This window comes from Somniosus microcephalus, chromosome 9 (assembly GCF_052327205.1).
Source record: "Somniosus microcephalus isolate GS21.2 chromosome 9, FLI_Smic_1.0, whole genome shotgun sequence".
In the NCBI taxonomy this organism is placed as follows: domain Eukaryota; kingdom Metazoa; phylum Chordata; class Chondrichthyes; order Squaliformes; family Somniosidae; genus Somniosus; species Somniosus microcephalus.
The window spans coordinates 190678949-190702230 of record NC_140995.1 but is presented as its reverse complement, the minus strand read 5'-3'; the positions used below and the strand labels follow the sequence as shown (position 1 = coordinate 190702230).

Sequence of the window (23282 nt, the reverse complement as noted above, 5' to 3'; positions counted from 1 at the left end):
CAGGGTAGATGCTGGGAGGATGTTTCCCCTAGCTGGGGAGTCTAGAACCAGGGGACAAAGTCTCAGGATAAGGGGTCGGCCATTTAAGACTGAGATGAGGAGGAATTTCTTTACTCAGAGGGTTCTGAATCTTTGGAATTCTCTACCCCAAACGGCTGTGGCTGCTGAGTCATTGAGTATATTCAAGGCTGAGATAGATTTTTGGACTCTAGTGGAATCAAGGAATATGGAGATCAGGCGGGAAAGTAGAGTTGAGTTCGAAGATCAGCCATGAGCTTATTGAATGGCGGAGCAGGCTTGAGGGGCTGTGTGGCCTGCTCCTAGTTCTTATGTTATTAAGGCTAAAAATATGATTTGCAACCTGATGGTTCTTAATCCTGTTCAGTTAATATGAGCCAGATTATTTCAATGAATCTGTTTAAGGGAAACATTTGTTGAATCATTTGTAGGTTGTTGCCTTCTAGTGATTGCTTTGCTCTCTTTTTGGTAACGACCTTGAAGCAGTTGATGAGATTTGTCACTTTGTTCCTTGACATTTATGACTACACAAGATGGGTTAATTTAACGCTGGAATAAAAGCCACTTCTTGCCAGTTGTTAGATTAAAAAGAAAATGTAAATTTCTTTAATGGTGACAGAAATAGTTGACATTGCAACCTCTTTTTAGATATAAATAAATAACCACCTGTTGGGCAACTAAAACCAAAGTGAAACTTAATTATTGTCTTTATGCATCAGCAGACTACCAACTGCGCCGAATATAAATTGGGAGTCAGTCAATTTCAGACAAATACACACACATTTAATGCAAACATAATTCTAATCCCAACATAAATGCTAAATTGACTAACTGCTTCCCATTGACTTCTAGCATAGATCCCTAATCTAAATATAAAATGTTCCCTCATTTATTTTAATGCTCAGAATAAATATAATTAGTCAGCTGCCAAGCTTTACCTAGAGAGAGCAAAGTGTAAACATATCCTGTAGAAACAAAAATTAGTTTTGTTTGCCTTGTTATTGAGCGAGTAGATGGGGTGTAGTATAAATGCTTGCCAATCAATTTGAATTTCATTGCAACCTTGATCCAAGTAGAACACTTCTTGACAAGCTAGCTTCTAGATTTTTTAGGGTTCAACAGTGTTAACATATTGGATTTTTTTTCAGGAAAAATACATTCTTGGCATTGAGTACTGAAGCTGTGTGATCTTCCGTTACAGAATATTACTTACTGCAAGTAATAAAAATAGATTGGAATAGTTTGGGGGTAAGACCGTTGATGAGGTGAATGACTTCAGTGTCCTGAAGCCACTATTGAACACAGATATTAAAATTCTTTCAAAGTGAAGGATAATTTGCATAATAGCCAAGGAAATTATTTAATGGGTGCTACCATTTCAATCAATTTTTTGGAACACAGGTTGATATGCCGCAGTGTCCTAAAGCAGCGATTATAGAAATGATTTTCCACATTTTGGTTCGAAATGTGTTCCATAATACCATTTTGGACAGATCTCTGTCAAGTGGCTGTTTAAAAGTACAAGAGTTTAAGAGTGATCTGCAACAAATCGTCACAAATACACCTTAAACTTCACATTATCCAGCAATCGAATCTTATCGAGGGATTTCCCTCCTCCTCCAAGAGTGTTTTTGCACTGCAGCCAGCAAGAAATGTGCTCCAGGGATGAAATAGATTAATTGTATATGTAGTCTACTTTTGTTTAAAATAGCTTAGAGAGCAACACAGTTAAAAGTCTAAGATATTAGATGAGCAAGGTGCTTGCCTACTCTGCATGATCTCTCTCTTCCAGACAGTAAAGCTGAGGTTATGATATATTACCACGCACTGTACAAAACCCACAAGACTTTTTTTTGTGAGCTGGTTTTGAAAATGGATAGGCAAGATGCTTACCCCAGACATATTTGTTTTTGTTATCTAGTTTTCTTGGATATACAGAAAATAAATTAAAATACATTAGCACTATCTCAGACATTTTGCACAAGTAGTTTGACTTCGTAAGCTGACTTTTCTATTAATTTTTCAGGTTATATACTTATTTAAAGAAAAAATTGTCCATGATGTGAGCTACCTTCCTTTACAGTCAACTCCCTTTAATTCAAAGTTGCTTAATTTGAATTCTATCAATACAACTTTTGAGCAAGAGCACATCTTGTGCTGTTTTATTTAAATTGCTTCATTTGTACTGTTGGATAATCAGCACTTTTTTGTATATGTATCTATATCTATGCCACTGCTAACATCTGAACTCCATGATGAACTCCAAAAAAGTCTAGTTTGTAAATAGATGTATTTTGCAATGATCTTCAATTCAAATTGCTACGTAAATTCAAAACCGACTATGGGAAGCCATTTTGCAGAGCAGAAGGTTACAATTTTCAACTTTCTAAGTTATACAGTTAAAGGTGATTGCAACAGATATATTATTTTGAAATATAGATTTAGCGGGTTTGAGAAATAGGGTTTTGACTTGTTAGAAGCATGTATTGTTTCGATTTTTAAGGAAATTGAAAATCATGCAATTGACATGCAAGACAATCCTTTTTGGGCAAACTTGTTTTTATACTTTGAATTAAATGTCTATACAGTTGTCATATTGAAAGTTGAAATGGATGAAAGTCAGATCTGTATAGAATCATAGAATGGTTACAGCACGGAAGAAGGCCGTTCGGACTGTCGAGCCCGTGCCGGCTCTCTGCAAGAACACTTCAGCTAGTCCCATTCCCCCACCCTTTCCCCGTAGCCCTGCAAATCTTTTTTCCTTCAGGTACTTATCCAACTCCCTTTTGAAAGCTGTGATTGAGTCTGCTTCCACCACCCTTTCAGGCAGTGCATTCCCAATCCTAACCACTCGCTGTGTAAAAAAGTTTTTTCTTCTGTCGCCTTTGGTTCTTTTGCCAATCACCTTAAATCTGTGTCCTCTGGTTCTCGACCCTTCTGCCAATGGGAACAGTTTCTCTCTATCTACTCTGTCGAGACCCCTCCTGATTTTGAACACTTCCATCAAATCTCCTCTCACTCGTCTCTGCTTTAAGGAGAACAACCCCAGCTTCTCCAGTCTATCCACATAACTGAAGTCCCTCATCCCTGGAATCATTCTCATAAATCTTTTCTGCACCCTCTCTAAGGCCTTCACATCCTAAAGTGCGGTGCCCAGAATTGGACACACTACTCTAGTTGAGGCCGAACCAGTGTTTTATACAGGTTCTTCATAATTTCCATGCTTTTGTACTCTACCTTTATTCATGAAGCCCAGGATACCGTAAACTTTTTTAACTGCTTTCTCAACCTGCCCTGCCAACCTTCAACGATTTGTGCACATATACCTCTGTTCGTGCACCCCCTTTAGGATTGTACCCTTTAGTTTATATTTCCTCTCCTCATTCTTTCTACCAAAATGTAACACTTCGCACTTTTCTGCGTTAAATTTAATCTGCCATGTGTCCGCCCATTCCACCAGCCTGTCTGTCTTCCTGAAGTCTATCACTATCTTCCTCACTGTTCACTATACTTCCAAGTTTTGTGTCATCTGCAAATTTTGAAATTGTGCGCAGTATACTCGCATCCTAGTCATTAATATATATCAAGAAAAGCAGTGGTCCCAGAACCGACCCCTGGGGAACACCACTGTATACCTTCCTCCAGTCCGAAAAACAACCATTCACCACTACTCTCTGTTTCCTGTCACTTAGTCAATTTCGTATCTATGCTGCCACTGTCCCTCTTATTCCATCGGCTTCAACTTTGCTGGCAAGGTGGCACTTTGTCGAATGCCTTTTGGAAATTCATGCACACCACGTCAACTGCATTACCCTCATCAACCCTATCTGTTACCTCATCAAAAAACTCGATCAAGTTGGTTAAACACAATTTGCCTTTAACAAATCCGTGCTGGCTTTCCTTAATTAATCCATACCTGTCCAAGTGACTGTTAATTTCATCCCTGTTTATTGTTTAAAAGCTTCCCCACTCCTGAGGTTAAAGTGACTGGCCTATAGTTGCTGGGTTTATCTTTACATCCTTTTTTGAACAAGGGGGTAACATTTGCAATTCTCCACTCCTCTGGCACCACCACCACTAAGGAGGATTGGAAGATTATGGCCAGTACCTCCGCGATTTCTTCCTTCACTTCCCTCAGCGTCCTAGGATGCAATCCATCTGGTCCTGGTGACTTATCTACTTTAAGTACAGCCAGCCTTTCCAGTACCTCCTCTTTATCAATTTTTATCCCATTCAGTATCTCCTCTACCTCCTCCTTCACTATGTCTATGGCAGCATTTTCTTCCTTGGTGAAGACAGATGCAAAGTACTCATTTAGCACCTTAGCCATACCCTCTGCCTCCATGTGTGGGTCTCCTTTTTGGTCACTAATCGGCCCCACCCCTCCTCTTACTACCCGTTTACTATTGATATGCCTATAGAAGACTTTTGGATTACCTTTTATGTTAGCTGCCATTCTATTCTCATACCCTCTCTTTGCCCCTCTTATTTTCTTTTTCACTTCTCATCTGAACTTTCTATATTTAGCCTGATTCTCAGATGTATTCTCGACCTGACATCTGTCATATGCGCTCTTTTTCTGCTTCATCTTACTCCCATTTCTTTCGACATCCAGGGAGCTCTGACTTTAGTTGTCCTACCTTTCCCCCTAGTGGGAATGTACCGCGACTGTACCTGAACTATTTCGTCTTTACAGGCAGCCCATTGTTCCATTACAGTTTTGCCTGCCAATCTTTGATTCTAATTTACCCGGGCCAGATCCATTCTCATCCCACTGAAATTGGCCAACCTCCAATTAAGTATTTTTACTCTAGATTGCTCCCTGTCCTTTTCCATTGCTAATCTAAACCTTATGATACTATGATCACTGTTCCCTAAATGTTCCCCAACTGACACTTGCTCCACTTGACCTACCTCAGAACCAGATCCAGCAATGCTTCCTTCCTCGTAGGGCCAGAAACATACTGATCAAGAAAGTTCCTCTGAACACACTTCAGAAATTCTTCCCCCTCTCTGCCCTTTACACTATTACTATCCCAGTCTATATTAGGATAGTTGAAGTCTCCCATTATCACTACTCTCTAGTTCTTTCATCTCTCTATAATTTCTCTGCAAATTTGCTCCTCCATATTTTTCCCACTAGTTGGTGGTCTATAGAATACACCTAGTAGTGTAATGGCACCTCCATTATTTCTTAACTCTGGCCATTTAGATTCTGTCCTCTCCAGGACATCCTCTCTCTCCAGCACTATAACATTCTCCTTAACCAATACTGGCACCACCTCCTATCTTTCCTGAACGCCTTATATCCAGGAATATTTAATACCCAATCGAGCCCTTTTTTGAGCCAGGTCTCTGTTATTGCCACGCCATCATATTCCCATGTGGCTATTTGTGCCTGCAGCTCACCAATCTGATTTACTATGCTTCGTGCATTCACATACATACACTGTAAACCTACCTTAGACCATACTGTGTTCTCTCTTAGCCTGACCCCACCTAATACCTTACTATTTCTTACTTTAGTGCTATCCATCTCTCCCAATCCTTTGTGCCCTTTGTTTCTCCTTTCTAATGCTACATCCTGGTGCCCATTCCCCTGCCAATATAGTTTAAACCCTCCCCAACAGCATTAGCAAACTTCCCCATGAGGATATTGGTGCTGCCTCTGTTGAGGTGTAACCGTCTGGCCTGTAGAGGTCCCACCTCCTCCCCCCAGCCCCCCCCCCCCCCCCAATACCCCAGGTATCTGAAGCCCTCCCTCCTGCACCAGCTCTCCAGCCACGCATTCATCTGCTCTATCCTCCTATTTCTATACTCATTTGCGCGTGGCACCGGGAGTAATCCAGAGATTACTACCTTTTGAGGTCCTGCTTTTTACTCTCTTTCCTAGCTCCCTAAAATCTGCCTGCAGGATCTCATCCCTCTTTCTACCTATGTCGTTGGTATAACTAGCAGTTGAGTAAATTGTCAGACTGCGTTTCTATTAACCAAAAAATTATTGTATACCAGCCACATTAATTATGTAAGGCAGTGAAGCATACTAAGGAGGAAAACACTGGTACTAGGATCTCCTGTAATGCATTCCTTCACTGTTAATTTAAGTTCAAGTTGGCGTGCTTAATATTGTTAATGATCCTGACCAGGAATGTATCTTATTTCACTCCTTACCTGCTGTGTACTGAGTTTGAAATTAATTCCTTCTCATTAGTTGGTTTTACAATTATGCCATTTTAATTCAGATTCTAGGAAACTGGTTGCTTTTTATATTGATGCCATTTTAATTCAGATTTTAGGAAACTGGCATCAAAGAACTGCTTCCTGGTATCTATGCTGCTAAATCTGGTTCCTTTAGTGGTCTATTCTTCAATCCAGGTTTTCATGTCACTCTCCCTACCATCAAAAGTTTCCTTAAAGCTTACCTCTTCATCCATACATTCAAACTTCTCTCCTTGTTGCCTCCCATACCATCTTTCCCGCAGCTCGCTATTTGAATCTATACAGTCCAATTTCCACCTATGCCACAGCACAGAAATAGCCCCAAAGTCATCCTCTGTGATGTGACAGTCATGTATTATCCTTCCTTGACCTCTCTGCAGACTTTTGACATGGTTGACTACACCATCCTCCTCCAACACCTCTTTGTTCTAATCAGTAGGACTGCCCTTGCTTAGTTGCATGCATATCTATCTAAACGTAGCCAGAAGATGTCCAGTAATAGCTTCTGCTCTCACCCCTGCACTGTTACTTCCAGGGTCTCCCAAGGATCTATCCTTGACCCTCCTTTTCCTTATCTACATGTTGCCCTTTGGTGCCATCATCCACAAACATGGGGTCAGCTTCCACCTGTACTATCTCTCCACCACCTCTCTTGACCCTTCCGCTGTCTGTAAGGTAAGACTGCTTGTCTGACATCCAGTCTAGAATGAGCCAGAATTTTTTCTAGCTAAACACTGGTAAGATCATTGTCTTTAGCCCCCACTACAAACTGTCGTACCCATGCACCAATTCCATTCCCCTCCCTGACCACTGTTTGCAATCTTGCCATTCTTTTTGACTCTGAGATGAGCTTCTGATGCGATATCCTTTCCATCAATAATACTGCCTACTTCCAATTCCGTAATGCCGTCCACCTCCACCTCTTCCTCAGCTTATCTCCAGAGTTGATTTCCTGGTTGGCCTCCCATCCGCCATACTCTGTAAATTTCAGGTCATCCAAACTCGACTGCCCATATTGCATCCATGTTCACTCACCCATCTCTCCTATCCTTGCTGACCAACATTGACTCCTGGTCCTCCACGCCTCCAATTTAAATTCTCATCCTCATGTTCAAACCCCATTCTGGTCTCACTCCTCCCCATCTCTTTAACCTGCTCTAGCCCTGCAACATTCCCATCCCTGAACTCTTGGTTCCTCTGACTCTGGCACATCCCTCGATCACACCCTCAACTCCCTCGGCCTGACTCTCTGAAATTTCCTCCCTAAATTTATTTGCCTCTCCATATCCCTCTCCTCCTTAAAGACCCTCCTTAAAACCACCTCTTTCACCAAGCTATTGGTCACTTCTGCTAACGTATGCTTCTTTGGCGTGGTATCCATTTTAATGATTGCACCTCAAGCAGCTTGGGACGCCTTTATACATTAAAGGTGCAGTATAAATGCACGTTAAAAGGCTGGATCTTGCTGGATCGGGGCATCTCGTGGCATGTTCTGTTAGACTTTTTCTTGCACCAGTCAGCTCAAAGTTTTTTTGCGCTCTAACTTGCTGGATGTGCAAGCTGATAATGGCGTGGCAAGGGCATCAAGGTATCTGGGACCTCTGTGAATGATGGGCCCAACAGTGTATTTCCTTACCCAACAGTGTATTTCCTTAACCAATGAGTTTAAGGTTTGAGAAATAAACAGGAAGGACTGAGAAGGAGGGTGGATTAGTCGAATGAGATACAGAAAGAGAAATAAAGAGAGGGAAAGAAAGGTTGGATTAAGAGAGAGTAAAAAGAGACAAAGGAAATGTAAGAGAAAATTTTAACTTTTAAAACTTGACATTTTTGAAACTTCTAAGAATAATTTACCGCCTGAAGGATTGAGACTCCACAGTTTAAATTGTTCAATATCTGGGCCAGTGAAGTTGATTGGCACTGCATTAACAATGATCACATTGTTAAAAAAGGTACCACTGTTAATTACTAGACTTAACTTTCTGTGACGAGCTTAATAGTCAAATTAATGTGCAAATCCAGCAAGTTCCTAAAACTAACGGGAAGGTTGTGGGTGAGATGCTATTTTGTGCGAAGCAAACGGCGGAGCGGCATAAATCGACCAGCAAATTCTGGAGATTTGCAACTTGCGTCTTCTCTTAATCCCTTGAATTTGCTGGCCGTTTTCCACATCGATAACGGTGTGCGTTGTTAACAAACCCTTAACACCTTTGTTTTGTCTTGTAATACTCCTGTGAAGCGCCTTGGGACGTTTTACTACGTTAAAGGTGCTATATAAATGCACAATGTTGTTGTAACACACCCTTAATTTTATAGCAAAGATTGATTCTTTCTTGATGTTCACTGCTCTTTAGCATCTTTTTATCTAATGAGACATCCATATAGATATTTTGATTGTTGTGTTATTGGTCCTCCCAATATTTTGTTTAAAAAAAAAAAAAAAAAGTAATTCCAATTTAATAATTACTCGATTATATACATCAGCATTGCCATTAAAGGAACTGATAGGGCAGGTCCTTATGAGAGGTATTGGGAAAGCAGAGTTTTCAAATAGAAACATGGCTGATTTGTGATGTGACGAAGTAGACAATTATACCCAATGTTAACATTCTTGGTTAGTTCGCAATGTATTTGCATTTGAAAAATATTTTTTCTGTCGGTAAGTAATGCACACAGTGCTTCATATATATTATTTAAACTTATTTTATTCTCCTGCAGTATCCAAGGGAATTTGTATTTGATTTCAGTTTTCTGTATGTAAAGTAAATGTCCGCAACATGTTCTGCGAGAAGCAGGCATCATGCTGGGAATTATGGAAATCCTTGAGATTTCCTTGTCTCTTTAGTTGTGGTTGCTTTATTATAATTTTCATGCTTAACCTTTCAGATTGGACAGCTGGTTTTTAAAGGGATGAAGCGACTGAACCGCATCCAGTCAATAGCATTTGAGACAGCTTACAACACAAATGAGAACATGCTGATTTGTGCACCCACCGGAGCTGGGAAAACTAACATTGCCATGCTTACTGTTCTGCATGAAATCCGCCAGCATATTCAGCAAGGAGTCATCAGAAAGGATGAGTTCAAGGTACGGATTTAATGAAGCAAAGACAAATTTTTATCTGGGAAACGTTTCAATTAAAAAAAATTACTGTTTTTAAAAAAAAAAAAAAAATCATTATTGATTGTGTTTCTGGAATAGACGTGTTTTCAAAACCTTATCAGATATTTTGCAATGCTGGTATTTGACTTATATACACACACACAGGGTGTGTGTGTGTGTGTGTTTCTGAACCCAAGCCAATTTTCAAAATAACAGCTAAATAAATAAATTATTTGCCTTCTAAACAGCTACATTCTGAGCCAACGAGGATAACTACTTTTCATACATCACTGTTAAAGTTTTTCAGCTTAATTGAGCACAACCATATTTCACAATATAGTGCAATTTGTATTGGTTTCTGAGACAAATAACATTGAGATTTCTTATGTGTTTATCAACCAAATTTTCCCTTCCCTACAGATTATATATGTAGCTCCTATGAAGGCCTTAGCTGCTGAGATGACAAATTACTTTAGCAAGCGTCTGGAGCCACTGGGTATTCTGGTGAAGGAGCTTACCGGCGACATGCAGTTGACCAAAGGGGAAATTTTACGGACGCAGGTATGTCCAGAAGTCAATTACATCCAAATGTTAACTTAGTGTAAAATGTTGCCTAAATTAATTTTACTGACATGTCTATCACTTGGATTTGGGCAAAGCTGCATTTTATTCTGAGAGAGTTAATGCTTCTGTGAATTTCATGATTTTTTTGCTGATACTTTTTGAGAGAAGTGGAAAAGGAAAAATACGTAAACATTTGGATTTGGTGTTGTTACTCTTAAATATTTTTACTATGCAAGTAAAAGCCTTACTAAATTTGCAATGGCCTGATATTTCTACAATTAGAAAGTCAATACTATATTAATATTTGTACAATGCCTAGCTAAGCTACCGGCTACCTTACCTAAACAAACCATTTGTACCTTCAAGTATGATTGCAATTTAATTGACTTAGTTGAAAATCTTTATGACGAGAGCTGTGTCCTGCTTGCCTTGAACTTCCCAGTTTCATGCTGACGGAAATGTCTTTTTTGTCCCACTTTTATAGTCCTAACACCTTGAGGGCCTATTGGTTTTGTACGTTCAAACCACGCTGGGCAATTATGCTGATTTACACCTATTTTACGTTCGGCCGTATGCTAATGAGATCGGGGGGCAAATTTGACCGTGATTTGATTTCCGCAGAATGGGTGCGGGAATAGGCATAATTTCGGGTCTAACTTCCGGGTTGTGCTCACGCAAGAAATTCCAGGCCATAATTAATACATTTTCCATTGTTTGGATCTCTCCCATTTCGCAATATAATTACCATTTGTCTGTTGACCAATCCACAACTCTTGGGAACTAACCCCCTTTAGGCAAGCATTTGCTATATAAAAAAAAACACACCTTAAAAGGGCTCGTGTTCAAGTCATTTCTGTGAAAAATTGGCCAAAGAATTCTGAACCATGACAGTGAGCCTTGGAATTGTTAACTATGTTGATGCTGCTTTTGAACTTTCCCGGTTTTACATGGCTTTAACCTTTTTTGACATTTTATCTCGCATATTAAATGTATTATAAAAAGTTGAATCTAAATAATTTTAGTTGAATAAGGATTTAAAAAGAGCACGATAGCAAAATACTGCAGATGTTGGAAATCCGAAATAACAACAGAAAATGCTGGAAAAACTCAGCAAGTCAGGCAACATCCGTGGAGAGAAATTTGAGTTGACGTTTCGGGTTTGACCCTTCTTCAAAACTGGAGAGAAAAGGAACTGGATCGAAGGCAGGGCTGCGATCGGACAAAAGAGCAGTCTTTTTCAAGTATTCAGTTAATATGGCATTTTAATAGATCCTTAGGCTGGAACCTGAAGTAGCTGGAAGATGTTTTTTAAACTGTTGCTGTTAATTTTCAGCTGCTACCCTTCGTTGTTTGTCTTGTTCTATGGTGTGCACAGGAGTTCAGTGCCAGGACATCGTTCCTGTGTAGTATAAATAATATGATTCATTAAAATGTACAATAAAATGCCTTTTGGACATTTCAGCAAGCTGTGGGTCGTCAGTCTGAATCTCACAATATACTTTTAACAGTGTTACTTCAGGTAAAAAAGATGCTATGATGTGCTAAATAAAAAGTAAATTGCCTTATTAAAGTAGTAGACTAAGCCTTGCTTTATATTGGATTTGTTCGGGTTGGCTGTAGGCGTGCAAGACTACAAAATAAATGTACAAAATAGTACAAAAATGAGGTTAATCTAGGATGAATTTTCTGAGATCCGTGCTGCTGGATGGGGCTTTCTATGCAGCAGACAGCTTATTGGAAAATTGTGGATGCACGACCCACCGTTTTCTGTCCATTGATTTCAATGAATAGAAAACTGCTGACAGTGCACCTGCAATTTTCCAATAAGATGCCCACTACATACGAGGCCTCGCCACTGCCTCGGGGTCTCGGAAAATTCTAATTTCGAAGAACAGAAGCTGTTCTGTTATAATATCCGTTTTAAATATAGTCTGTATCTTTTACTGTCATGTTTGCCATTTTTGTGGTCCTTAGTTGCAATGCTTTTTAGTGTTACTTTGATTCTTCCAAGTTGGAAGTTAATTTGCAGCTATGTTGCCGCTTTACACTTTTAAACAAGGCATTCACACTGCATGTTATATCAGGTACAACCTCCCAAGAACACTTACAGTTGCTCCAGCGAATTCATTTTTTCAGAACAGAGTGCATTTAATTACCCTAGTTATGTCTCAGACAGAAATGCAATCCTCCCTCCTTACAGTTAGCATTTTATGTTTTCAACTGATTTGTCAGATGATGAATGCCACAATTAATTTCTTAACTTTATAAAATAGTTTTCTTCCCATTAGAGCCCCTCAATTCAAAAATCACCTGAATCTGTGCTTAGCTGAGATGGAAAAAAAAACCAGCATATTATGTAGAATCCATCATCATCATACATTAAAATTGATAGGTGGGTCGCTGAATTCTGTGCAATACCTGCTACACCAGTAGATGGTGCTGTGATAGTTTTTAATGTCAAATGTCACGTAAGATTGGAAGCTATCAATCATTTTCATCGAGCCCGCCAAAGTGGCCCATCCTGCTGCCCGCCAGTAATCCTGTCATCAGGTTCTACTCCGGACCCATCAATGGAGTTTTGGCTGGGCCCTTTGAACTCTATTTGGAATAAAAGTTCCAATCTTTCTTGCTGAATGGCTGCAGTAGTAGTCTGCTTTCAGTCTTTGCTTCACAGCTGTAACAAAGACAAAAATATGAGCAGGATAACAAAACATTGCAGCTTTTATTCCCATGAGACTGAGTGGAGAGAATTTTACTCTACACCCAACTCATGTTATACTTGACATGAGAGTTATTGATGCGAACACTGCATGCTCAACATAGAATCATGTTTTGTTCCCTCGCACTGACGTTCCTATTCTTGATAAACACAAACATCATCAAAAAGAGTGCCTGAATCTTGTTTTCCTTGCCACTGCACCTCACTTCCCAACAGTAACATGTGACTTTTGGAAGCTCAAAATGTGTGTAATAGCCTTGAACTTTGGATTTAATCTTGACCAGAGGCAATCTATGGGCAGTCCACGTTCAGTGGATTTTCTGCAAACATCAAGAGAACAGGAAGTAGCCTGCTCCTAGGCCAATGCCAGTTGTGCTGTTGATCTATTAATTGCAGGTCTTGAGATCCACAACTTGCTCTGGTACACACAGGCACATTCCCACCTACTGCCACTCAGTAACACACCATGGCAGGACATTCGAAGAACTCCCGATCTTCGAAAAGTACCATGCAGCCTTGGAGCAGGTAGACTGTGATCTTGGTCTTACATAACATCTGAAGACACAAACAGTTGTAGGTAGCCCCTTCTCAGTACTACATTGGACTATCAGCCTATCTCACATACTTAAGTTCTGGAGTGGCTCGAATGCCACTGAAGTAGTTTTTGATTCAAGCTGAGAAGGAATGATCCAGAATACGTAGTTTATCAACAGGAAACCATTATTATTGCTTGTGGGCTAAAATACACAGCTTAACTTAACTTGCAAAAATTCGTAGCTTAGCCAATTATGTCAGTGTTATGAAATAGACTTATTCCATAGGGTAGCCATTTCAATTTATAAATCAATTAGGGATTATCTGATGCTAATCAGTGCAAATCAGATTTAGGTAAACCACTTCTAAATGGATTAATTTAAAACTGCAATTACTTAACTGGTGGTTAGTTCTGTGACATTTCAAAGCAGGCACCTGGCACTTATATGGTCTGTATACATATTGGCCCGGACTTTATGGTTGTAAGGACGGCGACACGGTCAGCGTTTGCCGTCATTACTCTGTGAAACTGACGGCAACCTCTGGTGTTTGCACATGCACAGTTAAATGCGGAAATCTTAGAAATCGCTTGAGTTGACGTGAACATCCACTTTTTATGCTCTAAGCACGCTATAAAAATCCCTGAAAAAGTTGAGCCTTGTTGAAGGAGTTGTTAACTGGGTTTTTTAAGTGTACTAAGTCATAATTACTGCTGAACAACCTCTCTGGCCCTGAAAAATAAATTTTATATTTGTGGAATGTCAAATTTCTCCATTATGATAATTACATAGATTTTTAAAATAATAACTTTTTACAAGTTTTTTAATGATATTTCAGCTTTTACCTTAATCCCACGAGTATGTCCAAATCTTTATTTCGCGCTCTGTAAAATGATTAAAAAGTGAAGGATAATTGGTACATCCTGGTTTGCTGTCTGTGACAATTCTTCGATGTGATTGGCTGCTTAGCCTGCTTGCTGTTGCTGTTGCTAGACACTGGAGATCCCCTATAGGTGACACCAGAATGAAATTAACGTCGGGAAAGGTGAAATCCACGCCACAGAGATCGCTAGATCTTTGTGGGCAGCTTTCTTCAAGGTCAGGGGAGAGTGCCATCACTTTGACGCTAAATCCGGGCCTTAATTCAGTTTGTGTTTCTATGAAAACAAACCCGTGTGAGATAGGAAAAATGATTACAATAAGAATGTAGTGCGATATGAACTCTGAGAAGGAAGGAAATATAACTGATGGAATATTGGATATGACGTCAATAGCATCTTCAATTGGGGGATGTATAGTATCCTGCTTTCACAACCAATATAATCTGCTTATGACTTTGTCACTTATTTCACCAACTCTGGTTAGAATTGGCCTAGTTTTCTGGTTTTGGACTTAATGATGGGGATTAATTGTTGCAGCAACTAAAGGATACTGGGCCGGAATTTTGTTGTGGAAGGCAGGTTGGGGGGTGGGGGGGGGGCTCCGAGGCGGTCGGGAAGCCGGGTCTCCTGCAGGCCCTGCTGACTTTAACGGCAGGGTCTGATTTGCATGTGATGCCTCGCTTTCCTGCCCGCAGCCAGCCAGATTTAGAGGCTGGCTGCGGGCGGGTAGGCCTTTGGCTGGACAAGGGAGGGAGGGTTCGTGAGAGAGCCGGGCCGTTAAATGGATCGGGATGTGGGGGACAGAGAGGACCGGGGGTCGGGCAGACAATCGGGGATCGGGGCGTGCCATTAAAAGGATGGGGGTGGGGGGCTCAGGCCGTGCCGTTAATCGGATGGGGGTGGTGGGGGGGGGGGGGGGGGAAGGTCGGTCAGATGATCGGCGGCGGGGTAGGTGGGGTATAGGGGAGGGGGGAGAGAGGGGATCGAGGCCAGCCACCGGAGGATCGTGGCCGCCTTGTTGCAGCTGTCGGGAATCCCGAGCCCCGGTACAGTAGCATAGTGGTTACATTACTGGACTAGTGATCCGGAGACATGAGTTCAAATCCCACCACGGCAACTGGGGAATTTAAATTCAGTTGATTAAATAAATCTGGAATAAAAGGCTAGTGTCAGCAATGGTGACCATGAAACTACCAGATTGTCGTAAAAACCCATCTGGTTCACTAATGTGCCATTCTTACCTGGTCTGGCCTATATGTGACTCCAGACCCACAGCAATGTGGTTGATTCTTAACTGTCCTCTGAAATGGCCCAACAAACAACTCAGCTGTATAAAGTGGCTCACCACCACCTTCTACAAGGGAAATTAGGAATGGGCAATAAATGCTGGCATTGCCAGCGACGCCCACATCCTGTGAATGAATAAAAAAAATCCATGGCTGCCTGCAGTTAAATCTGCAAAGCAGAGCCTTCAGGCCTTATTATCATATTTAAATTGCCAATCCGTCTCCTGTCAGCGGGTTGGCTGTCTGCCCTCCCGTCCCGCCTGAGTAAATGGTGAATGTGGGCGTGTCGGGTTTTAGATTTTTACAACTTTCACTCTTTCCCCCCCCTCCCACCGCCCCCCCCAAACCTCCAACCCATCAGTTTTATCCTGTGAAAATTCCCCCCCCCCCCCCCCCCAAATCTTTTTGATGGATTCGCAAACTTGTCCATTCTCTGGTGAAAATCAATTTGGGGGGGGGGGGTACAAAATGGTTTGGAAAAATTTTAAATCTCAATCAGTGAACTTCGGGTCAAACTGAACAGTATAGATAAATAACTTAATTATATAAAATTGAAGACGTCTTTTTAAAACTTGCCTTGCACATTGCTTTCATTGTAATTTTACCATTGTTCTGCAGTCCATGGTAGCACATTTAGACAAAACATGACCATGGATTTAATGGTCTCTTGTGCTGAAATGTTTTACTTTCTGTAAAAAAAAAAAAAAAAATACACCTCCTAAGTCTCTGTGTCTTTTAGTGAGTTTGTACCATTTATACCTGGTTATTGGAACAATCTGAAGATTCTACCAGATTTTGAATTTATTTTGCAACCATACTTGGCTTCTGTATATATAAATGAGACTTACAGCACTATTTGCTGATGGATGTTAAATTGCTTTTGGAAATGTCACATTAGAAGATGCATCTTTCTTTATGATTGGAATTTTACTGGGCAAGACTTCTTTCCCCCAACCCTCTGGTAATTGAAAGCCTTCATCCCTAACCTAACTGTAATTTGCTGAATCATGCATTAAATTGCCTAATGATGAACAATAAAAGCTCATTTGTGGCTTGAGTATTATGCTTATTACAATCCAGGTGAAGTGCAGTGAGACGTTTCAGTTTAAATGTGGGATGAATTAATATGACACTGTGGAAACTCTCAAGCCAACAAGTTGCATGCATTGCCCCAGAGACAGCTCATGATTGGTGGTTGTCAGTACTGATTAACAATACCATGGGTCGTGATTGCGAGTGACAATGCTGTATCAGGATAAGAGTTGGGATCAAGTTCTATGATCAACGTCAACAGGTTCTTTTTACTCTTTGGTACATCTGTGATTGCAAACCTCCAAAACTAAAGACCACACAGGCGAATGCTTTTAAGGAGGTAGAATTTTATATTAGCGTTATTTTGATACTATAATTGAGCACGCACGTTTGTGCTACGAATTTGATTCTTAGCCCTCTCTAAAATAGTAAGCTGCAGAAAATGATGCCTTGAGAAGATACCATGGGAACCAATGAATGTATTAAACACAGGGACATAAAACAACAAAGACACTCTCTTCATGCATTGTCATGACAATCAAGTAAGATAATCTAAGCCGTGAACAATTCTGATTTGCTATGCCCTCAGATGTCACTTGAGACAGTGTACCATTAATCAGTTGGTGTGCACTTGCTGATGCACAATTTTTAAAACTAGCCTTTATATTTGTAGTTGATGTATAGGGAGAGCACAAAACAGTCAGTCATTGGATAGAATATCCAATGGACTGATCCAACATCATCCTGTTGCATGTGTGTTGTTTGGCTGAGTAAGCCTGTTGGACAAATTATATCCAAGAGATGCCTGAAATTTAGTAGTTGGAAACTAAAAGATGGTTTGCATTCCTGGTTCTCCCACATATGGGTGACTTTTTTAATGTACGATCTTGCAAAATAATTATGAATAACTTGTAAGAAGCACCCAAAGCATCCTTTAGCCCATGAGTATCCAAGCGTTTTGCTTTGTGGGCCACTTAGATACATACTATGGGACCTTACTGGTTACACAGGAAGTTTAAATGAATGCACCCATTAATTTGCATATATCTGAAGTTGCTGTAACGAATAGATCTTGGTTTTATGATTTATCCACCAATGAGGAATTTCTGTTTCTATTGTTACCTCAAAAACACTCCAATGTATCCACTTTTATTCCATCTTGCTTTCTATATACAATTAGCATTCTATTCTCCTTCAAATTCTTAAAGATGTCATTGATAAGGTGGTTAAAAAAGCTCATGGGTTACTTGGGTTTATAAATAGAGAAATAGAATATAAAAGCAAAGAGATCATGCTAGATCTTTATAATCACTGGTTAGGCCTCAGCTGGACTATTGTGGACAATTCACGGGCACCACACTTCAGGAAAGATGTAAAGGCCTTAGAAAGGGTATAGAGGAGGTTTGCCAGGATGTTAGCAGGGATGAGGGACTTCAGTTGTGATGGGGAAAAACTATTCCGTCAGGCGAGTGAATCAACAACCAGAGGTTATTGACAAAAGATCTGGAGTGGAGATGAGGAGAAATGTTTTCACTCAGTTGTCGGGATCTGGAACACTCCACCTGAAAAGGTGGTGGAAGCTGATTCCATAATTAATTTTAAAAAGGGAGTTGGACAGGTACTTGAGGATGAGGAACTTGCAGGGTTACGGACAAAAAGCGGGATTGTGGAGCTAACCATGACTGCTCTTCCAAAGAGCCAGCACAAGCACGATGGGCTGAATGGCCTCCTTCTGTGCTGTAATTTTCTATGATGAGCATGAAAGATTTCCTCTGCATTGAACAAAAATGATACAGGAAACTTTGTGCTATCCGGAAGTTGAATGTCCAGCAACTTTGATCTAATGGCAGAAATCAGCAGCCGTTTTGGTTAGGTTTTTTTTCTGCTTTTCACAGGCAGGCTCTGGAAAGCGTCTTTGTCGCTTAGCAACAGCTTCAGAGACGCTTCCAAGCTACTGGGCCGAGTGTTTACAAGCTGTTGCGGAGCAACAGTGTTTGTGGTCAGACACGGCAGGCTCCAGAAAGCGTCTCTGTATCTTAGCAACAGCTTCAGAAACGCTTCCAAGCCATGGGCCGAGTGTTTACAAGCTGTTGCTGAGCAACAGTGTTTGTGGTCAGATACTGCGATGAAAAGCTCCTATCTGATAACATTGACGCTGGTCTATCCGGAGCTTTTAAAAAAAACGGCAGTAGCTCGGTCCCATGGGTGCCGGATAGCGCACAGTTTCCTGTATTAAGTTTTCCTTCAACTTTTAATATTTTTTAGTCCCTTCCCCAAAGTTGTTGAGTCCTTGCTGGGCTAATCTCTATAATGTCAGTCTTCCTCTGGTACTTCACCAAAGTGGCTATTCTTTGCATATAAGCCTAGATGGTGAGTATCGTAGACTGACCAGAATGGGCATCACAGCTGAACTCTTGTGTTCATCTAATTTCCACACATGTTCATTCCAACACAGTTTAACTAGGGTATAGTGATTGGGAGCAACAAACCTGGCCTCCTCCACCCCTATCTTATTTGATGTCAATAAACACACATTTTTCTAGCAGGGATCTTTGGAATCCCGGGCTGATTTTTTGTTTTGGCCCAATTATAGTGCTTCGGTTGAGGTAAGCTGGCTTAGCAAGGACCAGGAATTAAACTTGGGATCTTCCTGCTCTTTATAATTCACTACCACACTGTGTGCTACATGTATCCACTAAGCCATTTTGAGAACCTAGTATTGTATGCTTGGGTACATGTGGGACCTTGTAGTATCGGGTGTCCGAGGAGGTCATTTTAACTTTTGATAATAGTGTAAAACAGAAAGATTTGGGTCCCAACGCGTGAGTATGCACAGGGTACTCACGCGTAGGCCCAACAAAAGTGCCGGTTTTGTGCATGCACTGCGCATGCGCGGGAAACCGGCACTTCCGTTCCCCTGAAAGAAGGGGTTGAGAGGTGGAACACGTGCGCCGGAGAGGCAGCGTGTGCACATCGAACTTCCTTTTTTTTTCCAGGTTTTTCCGGGAGGGTAAGTCTCCAGCAGTTACACTTTTAAAAAGCAGGCGCAAGGCCTGCTTTTAACAAGGTAAGTGGTGAATTAATTAAAACATTTTTTCCACAGGTTTATTATTTTCAAATACTTTAAAGAAAGGTAAGTTTATTTTTAGCCCCGTTAAAAAATGTAATTAATTTTTTCAAAAATTTAAGTTATTGTTTAAAATAGTTATTTCATGTAATTTATAGTTATTTTAAAAATGTGATGTTTTTAAAAAAATTTACTTGAAGTTTTAGTGATGTTTTGGGGCTTACAGTATTTATAGGTTTGACAGCTCTTCCTGTCAAACTTATGAATGAAGCATTCCCTGCTACCATTGGCTCTCCATGGCCCACGTGATCCATGGGGACGCATCGAACTAACTGCGCCCCTGGGATACGCAAGCACTGCGCGTCGGCAGTTGGAGGAGGCCCAGGATCGGAATCCCACGCGGGCCGACAGCTCAACGGCCAGCGCGCTAGGTAAGTGCAGGTCGGGGGCTTGCACCCGCGGGAAGCCCCCGACCCGAATTTCTGGGCCGTTATATCTGATTATCGGCCTGTTGACATCAATGGAAAATAAATCGGGAGAGGTATTTAACGGGTGGCCAATCTGATGTCGTCCAGTTTACACTGTCGCCAAAAGTTTAAAATCGCCCTCTAGAAATGGACTTTATTATGTAATTCCGCAAGCACCAGTTAATTCCATATACTACCATATCTAATTAATATTTTAGATAAGACATGGGATGGTTGCTGGACACTGGATCTTTCTATAAAGAGGCTTCTACTGTACTGTAGAAACATACTTTGTATAAATGCAATCTCAACAGTGACAGGAGATTGCATTTAGCAGTGACCTATATAGCAAACAAGTTATTTTGAATTGAAAGGCAGCATAAATGTAATTGCCTTTGCAGTGACACTTGTCTCAATGATGAGCACTGCCTACTGTTCAGTAAGAGTACAAGTGTTAGAATTATGTAAAATAAATAGTTGATTATCGTTCAGGAAAGCCTGAACTTCAAACTCTTTATTCAGTAGAGATCCATGAGGTGTGCAACTGGAGCTGCATGCTGGATGTATGGCTTTAGCGAAGGACTGGTTGAGCTCCTTTCTCTCTCCTCTTCCTCCTTCAGCTAATTTTTAATTTTAATATCGCCAGCTTTATTATGTCAATATATGGGCTAACTTTGCCCTTGGAAAATAGGGTTGTCTTATTTGGCGCTACTGTTATTTTCTGATCCCCCACCGGAATGCTAAATCTGGAACGGTGCTTATAATAATTCAAGTGTCACTGCCAAAGTACAGCATTTACATGATTTTGGAAAATTTAAGCTGACAGTAAAAATATTGACAGTTAACCCATTTCTACTCAGCCATGCCATAATATTACATACCGATTGAAATGTCTTGCATGAGTTCCAAGTCATTAAACAAATATGACACTTTATTTTCGAACTGATGCGGTGTTGAGAGGAGTAAAGTGGTGAAATTGTGGAGTAAATGAAAATGCGTCTTCCAGCACTGATGGCTGAACTTTCAATCATGAACTGCAAGTGCAATTACTTATCTTTTAGCTTTATGATTTAAACAGAAAATGCTATACTGTAATGTTTCCTAGAATTCACAGGTAAATTAATAAATAAGATGACTGTTTTACTTGGTTAATTAGGAGAGAGGTGTCAGTTCAGGAATTAACATCAATGTGAGGTGTGTACCAGAGGAACCTTTTTAAAAAATCATTTTAAGGACCGAGACCTAGATTGATGATGTACAGTTACCAAGGAAATGCTAGCTGCTAATGATGTCATTTTTTTTTCTTCTTTCGGGTCTAGTTATTATAATGTGTCCAGCCATTGCAAATCTTAAATTGGCAGAAACTATAATTCCTCTTTTTAGGTCACAAACTCTTGTCTCCGTGTTTACCTTTTTTAATTTTTGTGCTCATCAAGGTGAGGGATGTTTGCGAGTAGAACTCCAGTATTAATCTCAAGTAATCCCAGGCCAGACATAGAAGTAAAGCTCTCTCTTGTCTGCCTCCACTCCAACCTCAGCAAATCACTTCTATTGCGCTAACGTGCCTTTTTTCCCCACACCAGTCAGCCTGTAGCCTCTGCGTGCCAGAGACTGGCCAGACTCATTGCAACTAGGACCCTTACAGCCAGCAGACCTTTCATGGAGAATTTCATCCAATGAACCTGAGCTGGATTTAAACTCAAGTTCCAGAGGTGAAAGATCAGTATCTAAGCTATTTGCCCATTTAGTTCCTTTGGCTTATTACCCTTTGATGCACTAAACAAAATAAACGTACTCATTTTAAATTGAATTCTTTGGTTTCAGTAAAGTAATCACATTGATATATTTTGTTTTAAAGAAATCTGTTACGACTATAAGGCAGTTTCCCTCTTCAGATATTACCAGAATCTCAATTGGAACAGCCACATAAATGCCGTGGCTACTAGAGTGCAACGCGCTGCAGTGAGTGGCTCACTTCCTGACTTCAAAGCTTCTTCACCACCTACAAGGCATACTCTCCACTTGCCCGGATGGGTGCAGCTGCAACAGCATTCAAGAAGCTCGACACCATCCAGGACAAAAAATGTCCACTTGATTAGCACCCCATTCACCAGCTTAAACAGCTACTCCTTCCATATTGTGGCTGCAGTGTGCACTATCTATAGGATGCACTGCAGCAATTCACCAAGGCTTCTTCGCAGCACCTCAAATCCGTCTCGAAGGACAAGGGCAGTAGTTGCATGGGAACACCATCATCTCCCTGTTCCCCTCCAAGTTGTACACCATCTCGACTTGGACATATATCACTGTTCCTTAGCAAAATACTGCAGATGCTGGAAATCCAAAACAACAACAGAGAATGCTGGAAAAACTCAGCAGGTCAGGCAACATCCGCGGAGAGAAATTTGAGTTGACGTTTCTCAAATTTCTCTCCGCGGATGTTGCCTGACCTGTTCAGTTTTTCCAGCATTCTCTGTTGTTTTTTATCACTGTTCCTTTATTAGTGCTGGGACCAAATCCTGGAGTTCCCAGCTAACGATGCTGTTGGGAGAGCTTTCACCACAATGACTGCAGCAGTTCAAGAAAAGGCAACAAGGGATGGACAATAAATGCTGGCCTTGCCAGCTATGGCCATATCCCAAGAATGATTTTTTTTTAAAAAGGCCTCCTAAATGTGCCAAACTATGCATGCTTTTGTATAGATATTATTACACAGATGTTCTAGATATGCCTACACTGTACTTCAGAATACATGCACATATACAGTATACAAATGAAAAGAAAAAGGAACAAGCTTCACTGGAAATGTACTTCCTAGAAATAACCCATGTTGTATTGAAACATAATAGAAGCACAGAAGTTTACAGTACAGAAAAAGGCCATTTGGATCATCATATATGTGCCAGCCCTTTGCTGGAACAATCTGAAAATAATCCTATTGTCCCACTCTCTTCCCCAATGCCTTGCATCTTCCTCTGTTTTAAATATCTATCCAATTGTCCCTTAAGTCATACCATGGTCTCTGTCTCAACCACTTGCAAAACATTCCATATTCCAACAACCCTCTGTAAAGCAATTTTACATAACCCATCTCCTTAATGACAATGTAAAATGTTATATTTTCAAAGCATTATATGGTTTTAATGTGTCAAAGTGGAAGGGGAGGAAATAAACTCAGCAGATATATGCTGCAGATAAATATTCAAAAAGTCGCCATACACATGGAGTTGGAGAGATGCTTTGAGTAAGGTTTCCCATTACTATCTAGTGACAAGAAAGTAAAGAAAGTAAGTCAAGTTCATGTTGTTTTGAATACCTCCTTTTCTCTGATTTATTCCACTTGTAAAGGTGGTAACTATACTCTCTGGAGTATAGTTCCACATGCAGTCACCCA

General features: G+C 40.6%; 1 protein-coding gene across 2 annotated transcripts in view; it reads left to right on the top strand.

Annotated features, from left to right (window-relative positions):
• ascc3 (activating signal cointegrator 1 complex subunit 3) overlaps positions 1-23282 on the top strand; it is a 654593-nt gene that overhangs the window by 96883 nt on the left and 534428 nt on the right. For both annotated transcript variants that reach the window (XM_085997711.1, XM_085997710.1), the window contains exons 9-10: positions 9124-9324; positions 9760-9900. In XM_085997711.1, the coding sequence (XP_085853837.1) occupies positions 9124-9324; positions 9760-9900 (342 nt within the window). The remainder of the gene's footprint in view (positions 1-9123; positions 9325-9759; positions 9901-23282) is intronic.